This window comes from Onychostoma macrolepis, chromosome 17 (assembly GCF_012432095.1).
Source record: "Onychostoma macrolepis isolate SWU-2019 chromosome 17, ASM1243209v1, whole genome shotgun sequence".
NCBI lineage: Eukaryota > Metazoa > Chordata > Actinopteri > Cypriniformes > Cyprinidae > Onychostoma > Onychostoma macrolepis.
The window spans coordinates 31,895,051-31,915,308 of record NC_081171.1 but is presented as its reverse complement, the minus strand read 5'-3'; the positions used below and the strand labels follow the sequence as shown (position 1 = coordinate 31,915,308).

At 40.7% G+C, this 20,258-nt stretch overlaps 1 protein-coding gene across 4 annotated transcripts in view; it reads right to left on the bottom strand.

Moving 5' to 3' along the window:
- Position 1: 1 nt before the first annotated feature.
- The window catches only part of atxn3 (ataxin 3), a 31,767-nt gene continuing 11,510 nt past the window's right edge, over positions 2-20,258 (bottom strand). For 2 of the 4 annotated variants that reach the window (XM_058748359.1, XM_058748361.1), the window contains 8 exons: positions 9,580-9,665; positions 9,435-9,501; positions 9,264-9,351; positions 9,062-9,182; positions 7,828-7,991; positions 2,239-2,365; positions 866-906; positions 2-771 (listed from right to left, as the gene is read on the bottom strand). In XM_058748359.1, the coding sequence (XP_058604342.1) occupies positions 650-771; positions 866-906; positions 2,239-2,365; positions 7,828-7,991; positions 9,062-9,182; positions 9,264-9,351; positions 9,435-9,501; positions 9,580-9,665 (816 nt within the window). In that variant the 3' untranslated portion in view covers positions 2-649. Of the gene's footprint in view, positions 772-865; positions 907-2,238; positions 2,366-7,827; positions 7,992-8,993; positions 9,183-9,263; positions 9,352-9,434; positions 9,502-9,579; positions 9,666-20,258 lie in introns of those variants that run through there. The other 2 variants (XM_058748360.1, XR_009266620.1) reach the window with 2 other exon arrangements.

Sequence of the window (20,258 nt, the reverse complement as noted above, 5' to 3'; positions counted from 1 at the left end):
ATCCAAGAGGTTTTCAGGGGAAAAAGAAATGTTTTTATTTAAGAAACAATAAGTGTATATAGGAGTGCAAGAATAACCAATCACTTAAAAACTATTGCTGAATGTGAAACGAGTTCAGAAACGCTGCTGTGCCACCAAATGTATGAAATTATAGAAAAGAATGTGAAAACCATGAGAAATCACAATCTAGATCCAAAAGAGCTGCTGCCTGCCAACAAATGAGGGACGACTGATGAACGACTAAAGCAAGTGAAGGTCTGAATCTGTACGATGACTGAACTCCACATCAGCATCTGCCCTCACTGTGCCGTCTACCTAGGGCGCGTCACACGCCGCTCACCGGTGATCAGCAGAAGTTCTTCACTACAGTCCACAGAGAAGAAGAGCAGAGAGATCCAGTAACCCCAGTGAAGCCCAATGGTCCCAGAATACAGGAGTGATCCTAGCGCTGACAGCTCCCTCCTCATGCCGCAGTCTCGCTCGTGAGTCTGTCTGAGTCGCGGTCTGAGGAAGAGGAATGAACCAGGGAAACGCTTCCCTTTCGCCTCGTTCAACTCAAAGAGGAGAAGCGAAGCTAAACGAATGTCCCTTAATTACACAGCAGGACCCGATTGGTCCCGGGCAGTTCTGAGAGGAGATGTGAGTCCCATCATTCCCAAAGAGAGGTCGGGTCGAGGGCATTCAGGGCATCTGTCACCGGCGCTGATGGACCGTCACTGGTTAGGTTTGGTCCCGCTGTCCTTCCCTCCGTCTGCAAAACAACAACATCTGCTGAGAAGCACAGATCCCAGACAGATTCATAAAACACTTCTCCACAGCAGACGTCTGTAATCAGGATGATGATGACAGACAGAATCTCTCTTACCGGCGGAGCTCCTGTCGTGAGCGGCGGACTGAGCTTGCTGCCTGTGAGGAGATCAGACCTTCATCATTACTCAGCGCCAGAGCGTTACTGTATTCTAATTACTTTTCCTAATAACGCAGTAATGTAATACGTTACACTTTAAATTTATGTAATCTGATTACAGTTCCTAATGTCAATAAATTTACGTTACTTAAGTTACAAATGCAGTGTTAAAAAAATATGAAGTAAACATCATGTTTTGTGCGACAGTATCCCCTTTAATAAATCACCGTAGAACCTATCATAGGTTTCCTATCCAGAGGTTTCCTATCATATTTCAAAATGTTGCAATCAATTTCACATATTTTAGTCTGGCATTATAGATTGGGAAAAGTTCAACTACTAAATGTGTACAAGTTTATGTCACAGTAACACTAACAGTAAAAATAAATGACTCATCAGAATGAGATCCTCCGCTGGATTAAGCCATGTCGCACTGCATGCTTCTTCTGAGGTAAATACAAGGTGAATTCCTCACAGCGCGTCTTGTTCCAAAAAACAAAAAGCAGCCGAGATGAACTTAATGAATCTTAATGCTTCGTTTACGGAGGCGATGTGGGAGTTTACATGTTCGTTCGTCTCAAGCCTGGTTTTGTGTGGATGATTATCTTATAAAGCAAGATGCGCATGGGTGTGACCACATTATAGGTGAGCTCAGTCGGACTGTACCTCACATTGGTTTTAAACAAATTACTTTATCATAGAAGTTCTGTTTTCAACATTACTTCATTTAAAAATAGACACTTCAAGCTTTCTTTAGATATATTTCGCATGTCTGTGTGCCAAATATTCACTGAGTTTTCATTCATTTTAGTGACATTTCAGAAAGATATTCGCAGAGACTGAGAATGCAGAAAGCGTATCCTATTTGTTTTCTTTATTTTACAAAAGCACACTATTTAGTTGGTATTGTGAGTGTATACAAATAAAATAACTTTTACAGTTTCAAATGATGTATTACTCTTATCTATATGATCAAAAATTACGAACCATGTTTATGTTCTTTCCGCTGTTATCAGGAAAAAAATGCAAGTGATCGTTCAAGTTGCTGTTTTGATACTTATGTAATTCTTCAGTCAATATTAAATTACTGAAAGAACTGAGTTTCACTTTGTAGTGTATTTTTTAGGTTTAAAAAGTAAACATGAAAGTAACTTGAAAGTAAAGTAATTAGTAATCTGATTACTTTATAAATGCAATATTCAGTAATGTAATCAAATGACAAGTTTAAATAATTAATTAGTAATTTTCAGTCGATTACATTTTTTGAGTAACTTAACCAACACTGCTCAGCACTGACTGATCACACACCATCACAAACACACAGCGCTCACCTGTCGAAGTAAGCCTGTCTCCTCCTGCGCAGCTCCTCCGCTGTCAGCGCCTCCTTCTCGCTGCTTCCCGATTCGTGAGACGAGCCGGCCGTCACAGTGGCGCTGGGGCTTCTGGGATCGCTGCCACCTACAGCCGTTAAAGAGTGAAAGAACAGCAGATCAGAAAATGGCTCTGTTCTGACCTGAAGCACGGGAGAGGATTGTGATCTTTAGATCTGCTCTGTTTCCAGTGGTGTGAATGAATAAGTGTTTTTCAACACATCTCACGAAAACTCAAAACACTAAACTAGATATTCTGAGATTTTAATAGAGGGGTCAACTCAACCAGAGGTCCCCGGTTCAAATTTTTGATTTTGCTAATGTTTTTTTCAGTGTTAATTATTTCAAGTGTGAGAGACCTTAAATGTTTGAGGTACTATCAGTGATTCTGCCCTTTAGCAGTAGATACTACTTGATCTGACTATGCTTCACATTGTAGCGTTTCAGAGCGAAACAGACAATTTAAGATTCGATCAGAACATAGCTGAAACACGAGGAGCCGAATTCCACAAAGAGGCCCCAAGACAACATGGATGATCGTAAATCAGATCCTAGCATCAGCCAGCCTGAAGTAAGCCTAACCAACCAATTAGCAGCTTTGAACAGCCTGCAACATTAACACAAAAGAACACTTACTGATAATTCTAACTCAGGAAGGAGATTGTTAAATTTGGGGCAAGTAACCAAGATTGATGGTCAAAGAGATGCACTGCATGACCATCACATGTAAATCCATGGTAGAAATCACGAGCTAAAGACTTCCTCGGATTGACTTCCCCCACCCAGAAGACAAGAACCAGACTGAGATTCCTTCTAGACCCTTTTGAACATGTCCTCACGTTCACAGAACGACACAGAGACTGCCTTTACATGCATATGCACCAAAATTATGCTAAAAGGACTTATGAGCAACTATCATTTCTATACTTAACTCCATATCATGTATGTAACCCACACATTTGACTATCACGTCCTAATCACTCATTGTGTATGTCATTTTGAATAACTATTGAATAGTTTATAGGTTTATAGTCATGATTAGTATGTGTGTGTGTGAGAATATTCATGCTTTAATCGTTTCTATCAATCAATTCTTTGTAAAATGTATTATATTCTCATTATATAAATCATGTCCAAATTATACTCTGCAAGAGCAGGAAAATTCGGACCATGTGAGATCAGATAAAATGTTGATTTATGTATTGGTAGGAGAAACATGATAACACCCCGAGCTAAGACAATGTCTAATTGGTCAAGACATCATTTGGGATGTGTCCAACAGCCCAGTTTAAAAACTCAGGACACCAACAAATAAGGCTTTTTGCCATTTTTTTTAGCTTTTAGCCATGCTTTTTGCCTTTTGTCACTGCTTTTGCCTTCAAGCTTTTTTCAACGTGCTCTTGCTTCCACGCCAGCTGCTCCTCTAAAAACCATGAGGAGGTACGCCATCTAATCTTGTCACTTCACCTGTCACTTCGAATGACTACTGAGCCTCCAGCCAATCAACAACCTCGGAAAACCCCTTTCTGCAAGGACGACCACAAAGGGAACCCCTAAACAGCAATGCAAGTACCTCCAGATTCTAACTGAATTGGTGCATTTATTGTAAAGCTTAACAGCCTCATTGAGAAACTCAATGCAAGGGTTATTTAAATGACTGATGGTTGTTCAGGTCTAAGCAATTGCATATATGGCTAGGATCTTAGGATTTCACATTTTCACTCTCTTAAACTCGCTGTTTTTGCTGACTTTCTCTTTCTGCAACTTGTGTAAATGTATGAGTGTGTATGTTTGTGTGTTAGATTAGGTTGTATGTCTTAGATTTATCCAATAAAGTTTTATTTGAAGTATCTTGTGTTTTGTGCTTACAAGTTAATGTCTTAAACTTCCGATCTTGTTACTGTGCTAATAGTGTTTTCACTATACTTTGGATATTAATATCCATGCTGAGTTGATGTCGTATGGGCCCGTTCAGTGAATCACTGGCCGATTCAGTTGACCAACCGTAAAACAGCGATTCTGTCTAAATTCCCTACAAAACAAATAATTCCCTTACAACATTCTATAACAATAAAAAAAGAAAAATACATTTTAATAATTAATGCATGTGAGGCAAATCTAGGTAATGTGGCTCAACTTGAAAATGTTAGTGCATTTTTAGCACTCAGTTATGTCTACATACATTGTTTTAATAGAAGGAAACAAGATACAGTTCTAATTTCAACATTATTTATTCTTCAGACATTGTTCTTTAAATAAAATAAGTATTGACTGTATACAATTTGACCAACATTTGGTTTTTAACCACTGAAAATGGGTAATATTCAACAATCTGAATATGGAACCTCATTGAGATCCTCATAACTCTGGGACTGAACCATATAGGGCCACATATTCCAAAAGAAAAGTTTATTAAGAACTAGAAACTAAAATCACATTACAATATCTTGAATACTTTTTTAATTACAAGCATGCAAACTTTGGAAAAAGAATAGGCTACTTATGGTACTCGGGTATGTTCATGACAGTTGTTTTGGCAGAAAAAAATGAGATACATCTCTGGTTTCAACATTTTTTATTCTTCAGGCATTCCTCTTTAAAAGAAAGAAATATCATATTTTTGCAAAGTGACCCACATTTGGTTTTTGACGACTGAAAATGTGTACAATTTAATGATTTTATTACATATTGAAATTTCATTATCTCTGGAAACGAACCATATAGGGTCTCAAAAATGACGATGCCAAAAGGGAAGTTTGTTAAGACCCAACATCTAAAAGGGCATTCAAATATCTTTAATACTTTTTGAGTTACAGGCCTGCAAACTTTGGAGAAAAAACTTGAAAAGTGATCTTTCCCCATTTTTGAAAGGTCACCATTGGCACAAAATGCAACAAAGAATGCTAAAGTCAACAGATTTTACCAACAGACCAATCAATCTCTGTAAAAATAACATCATGATGCTGCCATCTTTCTTAAGTCATTTTTAACCCCTTGTAATTTTGCTCCGAATCTCAGGTGAGAAATTGCCATTTTGACCCCCTCTACAAAATAGTGGATTACTCAACAAATATTCTTCCATAACATTTAATATTCTGACTTTCATCACCATACATGTTTATCTTTCTTCAGAAAAAGTATTAGCAAAATCAAAAATTTGAGCCAGGGAAGTTTCTGAAATTTGGTTGATTTGACTCGGAATGACCCAGAGGTGTTTGTTTTGCACATTATCGAAGACAATGGTAACATCTGTTCATTTTAATTGTTGCAGAAGACTGGTTAATTTGGATTTTTCTTTTTTAAGATACATTCATGGACATTTTATTCCTTTATTATAGAGACAGGACAATAGCATTGGATGGAGAGGGGGGTGGGATCGGAATAGGACCTCGAGACGGGAATCAAACTCAGGTCGCCGTGAGCGCAGTGCGCTGTATGTCGGTGCACTAACCACAAGGCTATTAGCGCTGACTAATTTGGATTTTTCTGTGCGCTATTTTCATCGTCCAGGTTTAAAATCTTCATCATGTCAATGTCAGAGAAAGTGATGTTTTCTTACACCCATAGTCAGAGCTTACAGTTAACACTCACCAAGCACCAAATGCATGTAAATATTAGTGTTGGTGAGTTTATGAAACAGCGCTACTCACCAGTTGGCCTGCAACTTTTTTAAATAGTTCTAACGATGCCTGAGAACGCGATATGGTTTATCTAGGGTGGCCATCTGTCCGGGTTTGAGTCGGACGCTCATTTGTCCTTCTTTTAAGATCATTTTATACTTTATATGATGGTCTATGATTAATAAATAAATTATTAAAGTTATGGTCATGTTAATTTGAAGTGATGTACATTTTAGACAACCTAAACTGTAGACAATCTTAGACAAAACAATTTTTCACCAATAATTGCGTCTCCGATCAACACAGTGGTGTTTCATTCCTGAATGATTGAAACGAATCAAGTGAATGATTCAATAAGCCATTCATAAAGACTGTTTTGCTAAATTCAAAACTGTAAATTACTCCTACAATTTTTAGCATATCTTTCTATGTCATAAATATTCTAGTAGTATTCTAGTATGTGGTTTTGAATTTAGCAAGTCACTTCCAAGTCAATTCCTCAATGAGGAATTCCTCAAACAGTCTGTGTAAATGCAACTAAATTCTTCTGAAGTGCAAAGATAGATGTTGTTGATACTGATTCCATTTGATTGTTAATAGCCCTATAGTGTATTATTATTCATTTAATTTATTGAATACATGAAACAATTTACACAAAATATGATGGATGCATTTAATAAGGTTAGAAAATTTGCCCTTATGAAGGTTAAACATTTTAAGGGGGAAAATATTGTCCCTGAATGGTTTGGTCCAGAACACAGCCAGACCCAGAGACCAGCCCACCATCACCCTGCAGCACAGAGCACAAGCCTGATCCCACCGCTTACGGAGAGCCCACATCCGCCGCGACCGACGAGCCATCGCGAGAAAGAGTGACAGAGCCGAGGGACACTATGGTGGATGAGACAGTGGAAAGCGAGGGCATGGAAGAGAGCCCCGCCCACTGTACCACCGCTGAGGGTGAGCCACCTCGGGACTCCACTCCTCCGGCTACACATGGTCCCTCCAGCTCTGTCAGGCTCCTCCTTCCATCCGGCTCCACCACAGCCTTCTAGATCCCCGCCTCGGTCACTGGAGCCATCTGCTCCGCCTTGGCCCTCCGGATCCTCCAAGTCGCCCTGGCTCATCGGCCCTCCAAGTCACCCTGGCTCATCGGCTCTCCATCTCGGGCTCCACCTCCACCTGCTCCACCGCCATCGGTCAGCCCCCTGGAGTCGGCAGCCCTTCCTCCACCATGGCTCCTCCCTCCGTCGGCTCCACCATGGGTCACCTTCATGGCTGTGGCCTGGGTCCCGCCTGGATCCTCTTGCTCCAAGTCCCTCATGTTTCCTCCATGGCTCCTCCCTCTGTTGTCACCACCCTGGACAGAATTGTCTGCCTGCCTTCCTACCAGCCCTGTGCCGTCCCCTGTCACCATCCCTCATCCACTCCTTTGCCCTCCTCCTAAGTCCACTCCATCTCTTCTTTTGTCTCTGCGGCGCGAGGTCACGCCTTCCGAGAGGGGGGACGAACTGTGGTGTTTTGTCATGTTTTCTTCTCTCATGTGCTCCGTGACCTAGTTTTCCCTCATATTTGATTGTGTCATTATGTTCAGGTAATTATCTTCATTTGCTTTAGTATTTAAAATATACTCTGTCCTGTGCTCCGTCGTCCGGTATTGTGAATGTTGTCCCTACATGTGTCTCCTGCCTGCCTTCTGTGAATTCTTTAATAAATCCTTCTGTGGATTTATTAAAGAATATTTGACTTTATCTTCGTGCATGTTTTATAAACCACGTTACGTGATAATAACAAAATAAAAATAATAATACTAAATTTTAAAAATCTGAATATAATAAAAATGTTAAAAATGCAATCAGATGTGTTTCCCCAGATTGTTCTGCCTATTTTTGCAATGAAAGAATGCACACACCTGACGTGTGTTTCTCACCCTGCATGCTGAGCTGAATGGCTCTGCGAAGGTCAGCCTCCTCGTCCTCCACCTCCATGTCCTGTCTGCTGAGAGCCAGAGCCTTCCTCAGCTCCTCCTCATCCTCATCCAGCAGCACTTCATCTGCGGTGTGTCCGGGGTCTGACGCCTGCTGCACTGACATCCTGATCAATGGCACATGCTCAAACCCATCAGTGACAGCTGGACGTGAGCGGGGCTGTGTGTGCATCACATGCTTCTCATCCTCTGTGTCATGCATTGAAATCATTTGATGCACACGCAGCCATGGATTACTGCTCACGTATTCAACCCTCCTGTTGTGCTGAAATTATGGATACTACATTTGTGTCGTGGGTCACATTGACATTTCCATGCAATTTGCCAAAAAACAACACTACGAAAAACACAAAAGTCATGTTTTTACATAAAACCCCTATTGTAGCTTGTCAGAGACTAAAATATAAAATATGAAAAATTATGAACAATTTCGTTAAAATTATCTGCACAGCCACAAATTAAAAAACATTTTATGACTACTGAGGTGCAAATGACTACAAATCGTACCTAACATTATTGGTAATTGGTGTAAATAGTACTTACTGCTATTTGTAGTTTGTGTAAATAGCCTCTACATTTTCTAATGTCTGCTTCTCACACCCTTGTGAAGGTAAAATGGGTTTATCACACTTATTTTCAACATCTGCAACAGACTAGTGACTAAACATTACTTTAATTTTTTTTTTTTTTTACCAAAAACGTCCTTTCACAGACTTTTTGACAGTGAAACTCAAAACAGCGAATTCTCCATTTACTGTACGAGTCTTCCATTTCAAGTAAACTTTGAGTGTTAAGTTTAATGAGTTCACATTAATTTCATATTCGAATGTTTTACAAGCTACAATAAACTCTTAGCTGTTTTATTTTTAAAGTGTTGATTTCTGGTGAATTGTATGGAAACTGATGGGGCTCAATTTGACCTCTAACATCATCATTGTCACCAAAATTTGTTCAGCCTTTCCAAAATATATCTGTCGCAACTTTGCATGCACATTCATGAGCAAGAAGAAATAAATACTTTAACGAGTGTTTCAAGCAGTTTACAATTTGAACTGCTAATTATTTTTGTTCCTCTTTTGTAAAGGTAACTGAATGTGGGTCATACTGACCCACCACACAAGAGGAGGGTGAAGATTCTTGTCTTGTTCTGTATGTTGTGTGATGACGGTCAGAGCACCTCTGGGCCTCGTCCTCTCCGATCAGCTTGGGCCGCTGCTGCTGCTCAACTCGCATGATCCGCAAAATCTGATCGGCTTCACACTCCGGCAGGCTTCCCCGGATCACAAATATGGAATAACCTGCAGAGACGTTCAGCTGAGCTCAATTTCCAGCATTATCACTGTGACATTCATGTGGATGCACCATGAACAGTGTTTTACCTTCCTGCTGTAGTTGCGCTAAGAAAAGAGCCAAGTACGTGTCTGATATGAGCTCCGGTCCGGTCAGCAGCGAGTTCAGATTAAACCACTAGATGAAGAGAGAGAAACAGTCCATAAACTCGAACATCATCTCACACCGACTCAGATTAATGCTGTGGGTAAAACACATACCTGCTGTCCCAGCTTACGCACCGTAAACCAGTGCTCCTTATAGTTACATATAAAGGCCTTTTCATGTCTGAAAGCAAACATGAAGAGAATGAACAGTCACATAATGGATAACAGGACTAAAGATAAATCTCTCAGAAAGACTCACATGGGATCGATCTGTAACTGCTGGTACTCTCTACTGTTGAAGAGAAGGATCTCTAAACCCCAAACCCCTAGAGCATTACTGATCACCTGCAAAACAGAGCACATCCGCTCAAAACACAATCAAAACACAGCCCATCCACTCAAAACACCATCAAAACACAGAACATCCACTCAAAACACAGCACATCTGCTCAAAACAGTGCATCCACTCAAAACACCACCAAAACACACCATCAAAACACAGCGCATCCACTCAAAACACCATCAAAACACAACACATCCGCTCAAAACACCATCAAAACACAACACATCCACTCAAAACACCATCCAAACACAAGACATCCGCTCAAAACACCATCAAAACACAGCACATCCACTCAAAACACCATCAAAACACAGCACATCCACTCAAAACACCACCAAAACATAGCGCATCCGCTCAAAACACCATCAAAACACCATCAAAACACACCATCAAAAAACACAGCACATCCGCTCAAAACACCATCAAAACACAACGCATCCGCTCAAAACACCATCAAAACACACCATCAAAACACAGCACATCCGCTCAAAACACAGCACATCTGCTCAAAACAGTGCATCCACTCAAAACACCATCAAAACACAACGCATCCGCTCAAAACACCATCAAAACACAGCGCATCCGCCAAAACACCATCAAAACACAGCACATCCACTCAAAACACCATCAAAACACAGCACATCCACTCAAAACACCATCAAAACACACCATCAAAACACAGCACATCCACTCAAAACACAGCACATCCACTCAAAATACCATCAAAACACACCATCAAAACACAACGCATCCGCTCAAAACACCATCAAAACACACCATCAAAACACAGCACATCCACTCAAAACACCATCAAAACACAGCACATCCACTCAAAACACCACCAAAACACAGCGCATCCGCTCAAAACACCATCAAAACACAACGCATCCGCTCAAAACACCATCAAAACACACCATCAAAACAGCACATCCGCTCAAAACACCATCAAAACACAGCACATCCGCTCAAAACACAGCACATCTGCTCAAAACAGTGCATCCACTCAAAACACCATCAAAACACAACACATCCGCTCAAAACACCATCAAAACACAGCATATCCGCTCAAAACACCATCAAAACACAGCGCATCCGCTCAAAACACCATCAAAACACAGCCTATCCGCTCCAAAAACCATCAAAAAACACCATCAAAACACAGCACATCCGCTCAAAACACCATCAAAACACAGCGTATCCGCTCCAAAAACCATCAAAAAACACCATCAAAACACAGCACATCTGCTCAAAACACCATCAAAACACAACACATCCGCTCAAAACACCATCCAAACACAACACATCCGCTCAAAACACCATCCAAACACAAGACATCCGCTCAAAACACCATCAAAACACAGCACATCCACTCAAAACTAGGGCTGCAACTAACGATTATTTTAATAATCGATTAATCTGTCGATTATTTTTTCGATTAATCGATGAATCGGATTTAAAAAAAAAAACATTCATTTCCAACCCTTTATTCAAAAACAGAACTAAAATCTTTAGAAAGTGCACAAACATGTTGCTCCTTGAACATCCCTGAGCTGTTATAATAATAATAAAATAAAATAAAAATGGACTAACACAAAAAACATACACATGTATGCTTTACATCTAAATTAAATAATTTAACAACACTGCGTCGTTAGCGTTGGTATTGTATCAGACACCTGCACTTAACATTATATGAAAATCAAGCTCAAATGGAGTTAATAATGTTTTTGACCAGAGAATGACGGAGATGGAGTGTTTTGTCTGTCGTTAGAACGGCTGTAACTGTTATGCAGTGCATAAGTGCATTAAGTGCATTATGCTTTCATCAACTTTACAGGTTATATAACTTTGATTGTAGCTATATGGGCGCTTAGTTTTTCTTGTTGTTTAATACACTTGGCCAAAATCTCAAATTAAGCGCTTATGCACATAATGCACAGGATATTTAAAACGTATATAGACAGCAAATAACTAATTCTTCTCCACTCTTCAAACACACAAAACATTATCCTTTACTGACATAGTGTTTGAGTAAAGAAAACGCTGTACTATTCAAACACCAATTATTTATTCACCCTTGCATTGCGAAAAGCAGAGATCTCATCTTCTCCAGGCTGTGCGCGCGTCAATCTGAATGAAGGCGGGTGAAGTTACGAGGTCTCGCTGAGAGCTCGATGATCCAATGGCGTTACGAAGTTTTACTGACAAGTTATTTTAATGCTTATAATTGGTTTACTATTTTTAAAACTCTCTGATTTAAAATAATAAAACGAATTATAAGCGACTCAAGTTTGGATAATTTTTCACAGCACCTGACTGGGCTAGGGTATGGCAACTGCCATACTCTGCCATACGAAAACGCCGCCCCTGCTCCCACACCTTGATGACTTGGGTCGACGGATTTCTCTGCCTCCGCCATGTATCTTTCCTCTACCTCCGCTGCTTTTTTTTTTTTTTACTTTTGTTTTTATTTATGAGGCGCCAAACTCTGCTAGCATCCGTGCGCGAGAGAGACCGAGTGTGTTCACTCCGCTCCGCGCTCAACTAAAGTTTTTTTTTTTTTTAATAATCAACGTCTCCGGCGTCGCGCGACACAACGAATCGATTATGAAATTGCTGTTAACGCTTTTAGTAATCGATTTTTATCGATTTAATCGATTCGTTGTTGCAGCCCTACTCAAAACACCACCAAAACACAGCGCATCCGCTCAAAACACCATCAAAACACAGCACATCCACTCAAAACACCACCAAAACACAGCGCATCCGCTCAAAACACCATCAAAACACAACGCATCCGCTCAAAACACCATCAAAACACACCATCAAAACACAGCACATCCGCTCAAAACACCATCAAAACACAACGCATCCGCTCAAAACACCATCAAAACACACCATCAAAACACAGCACATCCGCTCAAAACACAGCACATCTGCTCAAAACAGTGCATCCACTCAAAACACCATCAAAACACAACACATCCGCTCAAAACACCATCAAAACACAGCATATCCGCTCAAAACACCATCAAAACACAGCGCATCCGCTCAAAACACCATCAAAACACAACACATCCGCTCAAGACACCATCAAAAAACACCATCAAAACACAGCACATCCACTCAAAACACCATCAAAACACAGCGTATCCGCTCCAAAAACCATCAAAAAACACCATCAAAACACAGCACATCCGCTCAAAACACCATCAAAACACAACACATCCACTCAAAACACCATCCAAACACAACACATCCGCTCAAAACACCATCCAAACACAAGACATCCGCTCAAAACACCATCAAAACACAGCACATCCACTCAAAACACCACCAAAATACAGCGCATCCGCTCAAAACACCATCAAAACACAGCACATCCACTCAAAACACCACCAAAACACAGCGCATCCGCTCAAAACACCATCAAAACACAACGCATCCGCTCAAAACACCATCAAAACACACCATCAAAACACAGCACATCCACTCAAAACACAGCACATCTGCTCAAAACAGTGCATCCACTCAAAACACCATCAAAACACAGCACATCCGCTCAAAACACCATCAAAACACAACACATCCACTCAAAACACCATCAAAAAAACACCATCAAAACACAACACATCCGCTCAAGACACCATCAAAACACAGCGTATCCGCTTCAAAAACCATCAAAAAACACCATCAAAACACAGCGCAAAACACAACACATCCGCTCAAGACACCATCAAAAAACACCATCAAAACACAGCACATCCGCTCAAAACACCATCAAAACACAACACATCCACTAGGGATGGGCGATATCTTATCGTTTAAAATCGTTTATACCGTTAAAAATTCTCCCCACGATAAACATTTATCTTCCCGCGATAATAACGATAAAGTCCAGTTGTTGACATATAGTTGTTGAAGGTGGACTTGAAATTGAGGAGTTTATCGCTAAATGAGGAGCAAGGTTATTTTCGTAAACGAAAAATAAAACTAAGACAAAACGATTGATGAAAAACTATTTCATAAACTGAAATAAAATAAAAATGTCAAAATATTTGATAAACGAAAACGAAACGAAACTAACAACAGTTATTAATTAACTAACTGAAATAAAATAATAATTAACAAAAATAAATGATCGTTTTCGTAATCATTACGTTCTCACCCCTTGGCTGAAAAATATATGAGCTGTGTGGCGGTTTAGGAAATACATGTAAATGGCGATCTCTGACGGAGAGACGAAAGCGGTTTAAAGCAGAGTCCTGCACGGGTCCTGTTTGGTAAACGTGCACCAGCAGAACTTAACAGAACACCGACCCGTTACCCGACAGCAGCTCTAATTTATTTCTGTACCAGACCAGAACCGTTTGACATAGTCCGAGTCGAACCGCACCCGCATTAATCTACAACATCAGGTAGGCATCCACCAAAACACCACCAAAACACACCACATCCACTCAAAACACCACCAAAACACACCATCAAAACACAGCGCATCCGCTCAAAACACCATCAAAACACAGCGCATCCGCTCAAAACACACCATCAAAACACAGCGCATCCGCTCAAAACACCATCAAAACACAGCGCATCCGCCAAAACACACCATCAAAACACAGCACATCCACTCAAAACACCATCAAAACACAACACATCCGCTCAAAACACCATCAAAACACAGCACATCCGCTCAAAACACAGCACATCTGCTCAAAACAGTGCATCCACTCAAAACACCATCAAAACACAACACATCCGCTCAAAACACCATCAAAACACAGCACATCCGCTCAAAACACAGCACATCTGCTCAAAACAGTGCATCCACTCAAAACACCACCAAAACACACCATCAAAACACAGTGCATCCACTCAAAACACCACCAAAACACACCATCAAAACACAGCGCATCCACTCAAAACACCATCAAAACACAGCACATCCGCTCAAAACACCATCAAAACACAACACATCCACTCAAAACACCACCAAAACACACCATCAAAACACAGTGCATCCACTCAAAACACCACCAAAACACACCATCAAAACACAGCGCATCCACTCAAAACACCATCAAAACACAGCGCATCTGCTCAAAACACCATCAAAACACAACACATCCACTCAAAACACCATCAAAACACAACACATCCACTCAAAACACCATCCAAACACAAGACATCTGCTCAAAACAGTGCATCCGCTCAAAACACAGCATCCACTCAAAACACCACCAAAACACCACCAAAACACACCATCAAAACACAGCGATCCACTCAAAACACCATCAAAACACACCATCAAAACACAGCGCATCCACTCAAAACACCATCAAAACACAGCGCATCCGCCAAAACACCATCAAAACACACCATCCAAACACAACACATCCACTCAAAACACACCATCAAAACACAGCGATCCACTCAAAACACCATCAAAACACATCATCAAAACACAGCGATCCACTCAAAACACCATCAAAACACAACGCATCCGCCAAAACACAGCACATCTGCTCAAAACACCAACAAAACACACCATCCAAACACAACACATCCACTCAAAACACCATCAAAACACAGCGCATCCACTCAAAACACCATCAAAACACACCATCAAAACACAGCGCATCCACTCAAAACACCATCAAAACACAACGCATCCGCTCAAAACACCATCAAAACACACCATCCAAACACAACACATCCACTCAAAACACCACCAAAACACACCATCAAAACATAGCGCATCCACTCAAAACACCATCAAAACACAGCGCATCCGCTCAAAACACCATCAAAACACAACGCATCCGCTCAAAACACCATCAAAACACACCATCAAAACACAGCGCATCCGCTCAAAACACCATCAAAACACAACGCATCCACTCAAAACACCATCAAAACACAGCGCATCTGCTCAAAACACCATCAAAACACAACGCATCCGCTCAAAACACCATCAAAACACACCGTCCAAACACAGCGATCCACTCAAAACACCATCAAAACACACCATCAAAACACAGCGATCCACTCAAAACACCATCAAAATACAGCGCATCCGCTCAAAACACCATCAAAACACAACGCATCCGCTCAAAACACCATCAAAACACACCATCAAAACACAGCACATCCACTCAAAACACCATCAAAACACAGCACATCCGCTCAAAACACAGCACATCTGCTCAAAACAGTGCATCCACTCAAAACACCATCAAAACACACCATCAAAACACAGCACATCCACTCAAAACACCATCAAAAAACAGCAAATCCACTCAAAACACCATCAAAACACAACACATCCGCCAAAACACCATCCAAACACAACACATCCGCCAAAACACCATCCAAACACAAGACATCCGCTCAAAACACCATCAAAACACAGCACATCCACTCAAAACTAGGGCTGCAACTAACGATTATTTTAATAATCGATTAATCTGTCGATTATTTTTCGATTAATCGATGAATCGGATTTAAAAAAACATTCATTTCCAACCCTTTATTCAAAAACAGAACTAAAATCTTTAGAAAGTGCACAAACATGTTGCTCCTTGAACATCCCTGAGCTGTTATAATAATAATAAAATAAAATAAAATGGACTAACACAAAAACATACACATGTATGCTTTACATCTAAATTAAATAATTTAACAACACTGCGTCGTTAGCGTTGGTATTGTATCAGACACCTGCACTTAACATTATATGAAAATCAAGCTCAAATGGAGTTAATAATGTTTTTGACCAGAGAATGACGGAGATGGAGTGTTTTGTCTGTCGTTAGAACGGCTGTAACTGTTATGCAGTGCATAAGTGCATTAAGTGCATTATGCTTTCATCAACTTTACAGGTTATATAACTTTGATTGTAGCTATATGGGCGCTTAGTTTTTCTTGTTGTTTAATACACTTGGCCAAAATCTCAAATTAAGCGCTTATGCACATAATGCACAGGATATTTAAAACGTATATAGACAGCAAATAACTAATTCTTCTCCACTCTTCAAACACACAAAAACATTATCCTTTACTGACATAGTGTTTGAGTAAAGAAAACGCTGTACTATTCAAACACCAATTATTTATTCACCCTTGCATTGCGAAAAAGCAGAGATCTCATCTTCTCCAGGCTGTGCGCGCGTCAATCTGAATGAAGGCGGGTGAAGTTACGAGGTCTCGCTGAGAGCTCGATGATCCAATGGCGTTAAGTTTTACTGACAAGTTATTTTAATGCTTATAATTGGTTTACTATTTTTAAAACTCTCTGATTTAAAATAATAAAACGAATTATGTTTACTCAAGTTTGGATAATTTTTCACAGCACCTGACTGGGCTAGGGTATGGCAACTGCCATACTCTGCCATACGAAAACGCCGCCTGCTCCCACACCTTGGATGACTTGGGTCGCACGGATTTCTCTGCCTCCGCCATGTATCTTTCCTCTACCTCCGCTTTTTTTTTTTTTACTTTTTGTTTTTATTTATGAGGCGCCAAACTCTGCTAGCATCCGTGCGCGAGAGAGACCGAGTGTGTTCACTCGCTCCGCTCAACTAAAGTTTTTTTTTTTTTAATAATCAACGTCTCGCGTCGCGCGACACAACGAATCGATTATGAAATTCGTTAACGCTTTTAGTAATCGATTTTATCGATTTAATCGATTCGTTGTTGCAGCCCTACTCAAAACACCACCAAAACACAGCGCATCCGCTCAAAACACCATCAAAACACAGCACATCCACTCAAAACACCACTAAAACACAGCGCATCCGCTCAAAACACCATCAAAACACAACGCATCCGCCAAAACACCATCAAAACACACCATCAAAACACAGCACATCCGCCAAAACACCATCAAAACACAACGCATCCGCTCAAAACACCATCAAAACACACCATCAAAACACAGCACATCCGCTCAAAACACAGCACATCTGCTCAAAACAGTGCATCCACTCAAAACACCATCAAAACACAACACATCCGCTCAAAACACCATCAAAACACAGCATATCCGCCAAAACACCATCAAAACACAGCGCATCCGCCAAAACACCATCAAAACACAACACATCCGCTCAAGACACCATCAAAAAACACCATCAAAACACAGCACATCCACTCAAAACACCATCAAAACACAGCGTATCCGCTCCAAAAACCATCAAAAAACACCATCAAAACACAGCACATCCGCTCAAAACACCATCAAAACACAACACATCCACTCAAAACACCATCCAAACACAACACATCCGCTCAAAACACCATCCAAACACAAGACATCCGCTCAAAACACCATCAAAACACAGCACATCCACTCAAAACACCACTAAAATACAGCGATCCGCTCAAAACACCATCAAAACACAGCACATCCACTCAAAACACCACCAAAACACAGCGCATCCGCTCAAAACACCATCAAAACACAACGCATCCGCTCAAAACACCATCAAAACACACCATCAAAACACAGCACATCCACTCAAAACACAGCACATCTGCTCAAAACAGTGCATCCACTCAAAACACCATCAAAACACAGCACATCCGCCAAAACACCATCAAAACACAACACATCCACTCAAAACACCATCAAAACACCATCAAAACACAACACATCCGCCAAGACACCATCAAAACACAGCGTATCCGCTTCAAAACCATCAAAACACCATCAAAACACAGCGCAAAACACAACACATCCGCCAAGACACCATCAAAACACCATCAAAACACAGCACATCCGCTCAAAACACCATCAAAACACAACACATCCACTAGGGATGGGCGATATCTTATCGTTTAAAATCGTTTATACCGTTAAAAATTCTCCCACGATAAACATTTATCTTCCCGCGATAATAACGATAAAGTCCAGTTGTTGACATATAGTTGTTGAAGGTGGACTTGAAATTGAGGAGTTTATCGCTAAATGAGGAGCAAGGTTATTTTCGTAAACGAAAAATAAAACTAAGACAAAAACGATTGATGAAAAAACTATTTCATAAACTGAAATAAAATAAAAATGTCAAAATATTTGATAAACGAAAACGAAACGAAACTAACAACAGTTATTAATTAACTAACTGAAATAAAATAATAATTAACAAAAATAAATGATCGCCAGAATCATTACGCTCACCCCTTGGCTGAAAAATATATGAGCTGTGTGGCGGTTTAGGAAATACATGTAAATGGCGATCTCTGACGGAGAGACGCAAAGCGGTTTAAAGCAGAGTCCTGCACGGGTCCTGTTTGGTAAACGTGCACCAGCAGAACTTAACAGAACACCGACCCGTTACCCGACAGCAGCTCTAATTTATTTCTGTACCAGACCAGAACCGTTTGACATAGTCCGAGTCGAACCGCACCCGCATTAATCTACAACATCAGGTAGGCATCCACTCAAAACACCACCAAAACACACCACATCCACTCAAAACACCACCAAAACACACCATCAAAACACAGCGCATCCGCTCAAAACACCATCAAAACACAGCGCATCCGCTCAAAACACACCATCAAAACACAGCGCATCCGCTCAAAACACCATCAAAACACAGCGCATCCGCTCAAAACACACCATCAAAACACAGCACATCCACTCAAAACACCATCAAAACACAACACATCCGCTCAAAACACCATCAAAACACAGCACATCCGCTCAAAACACAGCACATCTGCTCAAAACAGTGCATCCACTCAAAACACCATCAAAACACAACACATCCGCTCAAAACACCATCAAAACACAGCACATCCGCTCAAAACACAGCACATCTGCTCAAAACAGTGCATCCACTCAAAACACCACCAAAACACACCATCAAAACACAGTGCATCCACTCAAAACACCACCAAAACACACCATCAAAACACAGCGCATCCACTCAAAACACCATCAAAACACAGCACATCCGCTCAAAACACCATCAAAACACAACACATCCACTCAAAACACCACCAAAACACACCATCAAAACACAGTGCATCCACTCAAAACACCACCAAAACACCATCAAAACACAGCGCATCCACTCAAAACACCATCAAAACACAGCGATCTGCTCAAAACACCATCAAAACACAACACATCCACTCAAAACACCATCAAAACACAACACATCCACTCAAAACACCATCAAAACACAACACATCCGCCAAAACACAGCACATCTGCTCAAAACAGTGCATCCGCCAAAACACAATCCAAACACAACACATCCGCCAAAACACACCATCAAAACACAGCGCATCCACTCAAAACACAGCACATCTGCTCAAAACAGTGCATCCGCTCAAAACACAATCCAAACACAACACATCCACTCAAAACACCACCAAAACACACCATCAAAACACAGCGCATCCACTCAAAACACCATCAAAACACACCATCAAAACACAGCGCATCCACTCAAAACACCATCAAAACACAGCGCATCCGCTCAAAACACCATCAAAACACACCATCCAAACACAACACATCCACTCAAAACACACCATCAAAACACAGCGCATCCACTCAAAACACCATCAAAACACATCATCAA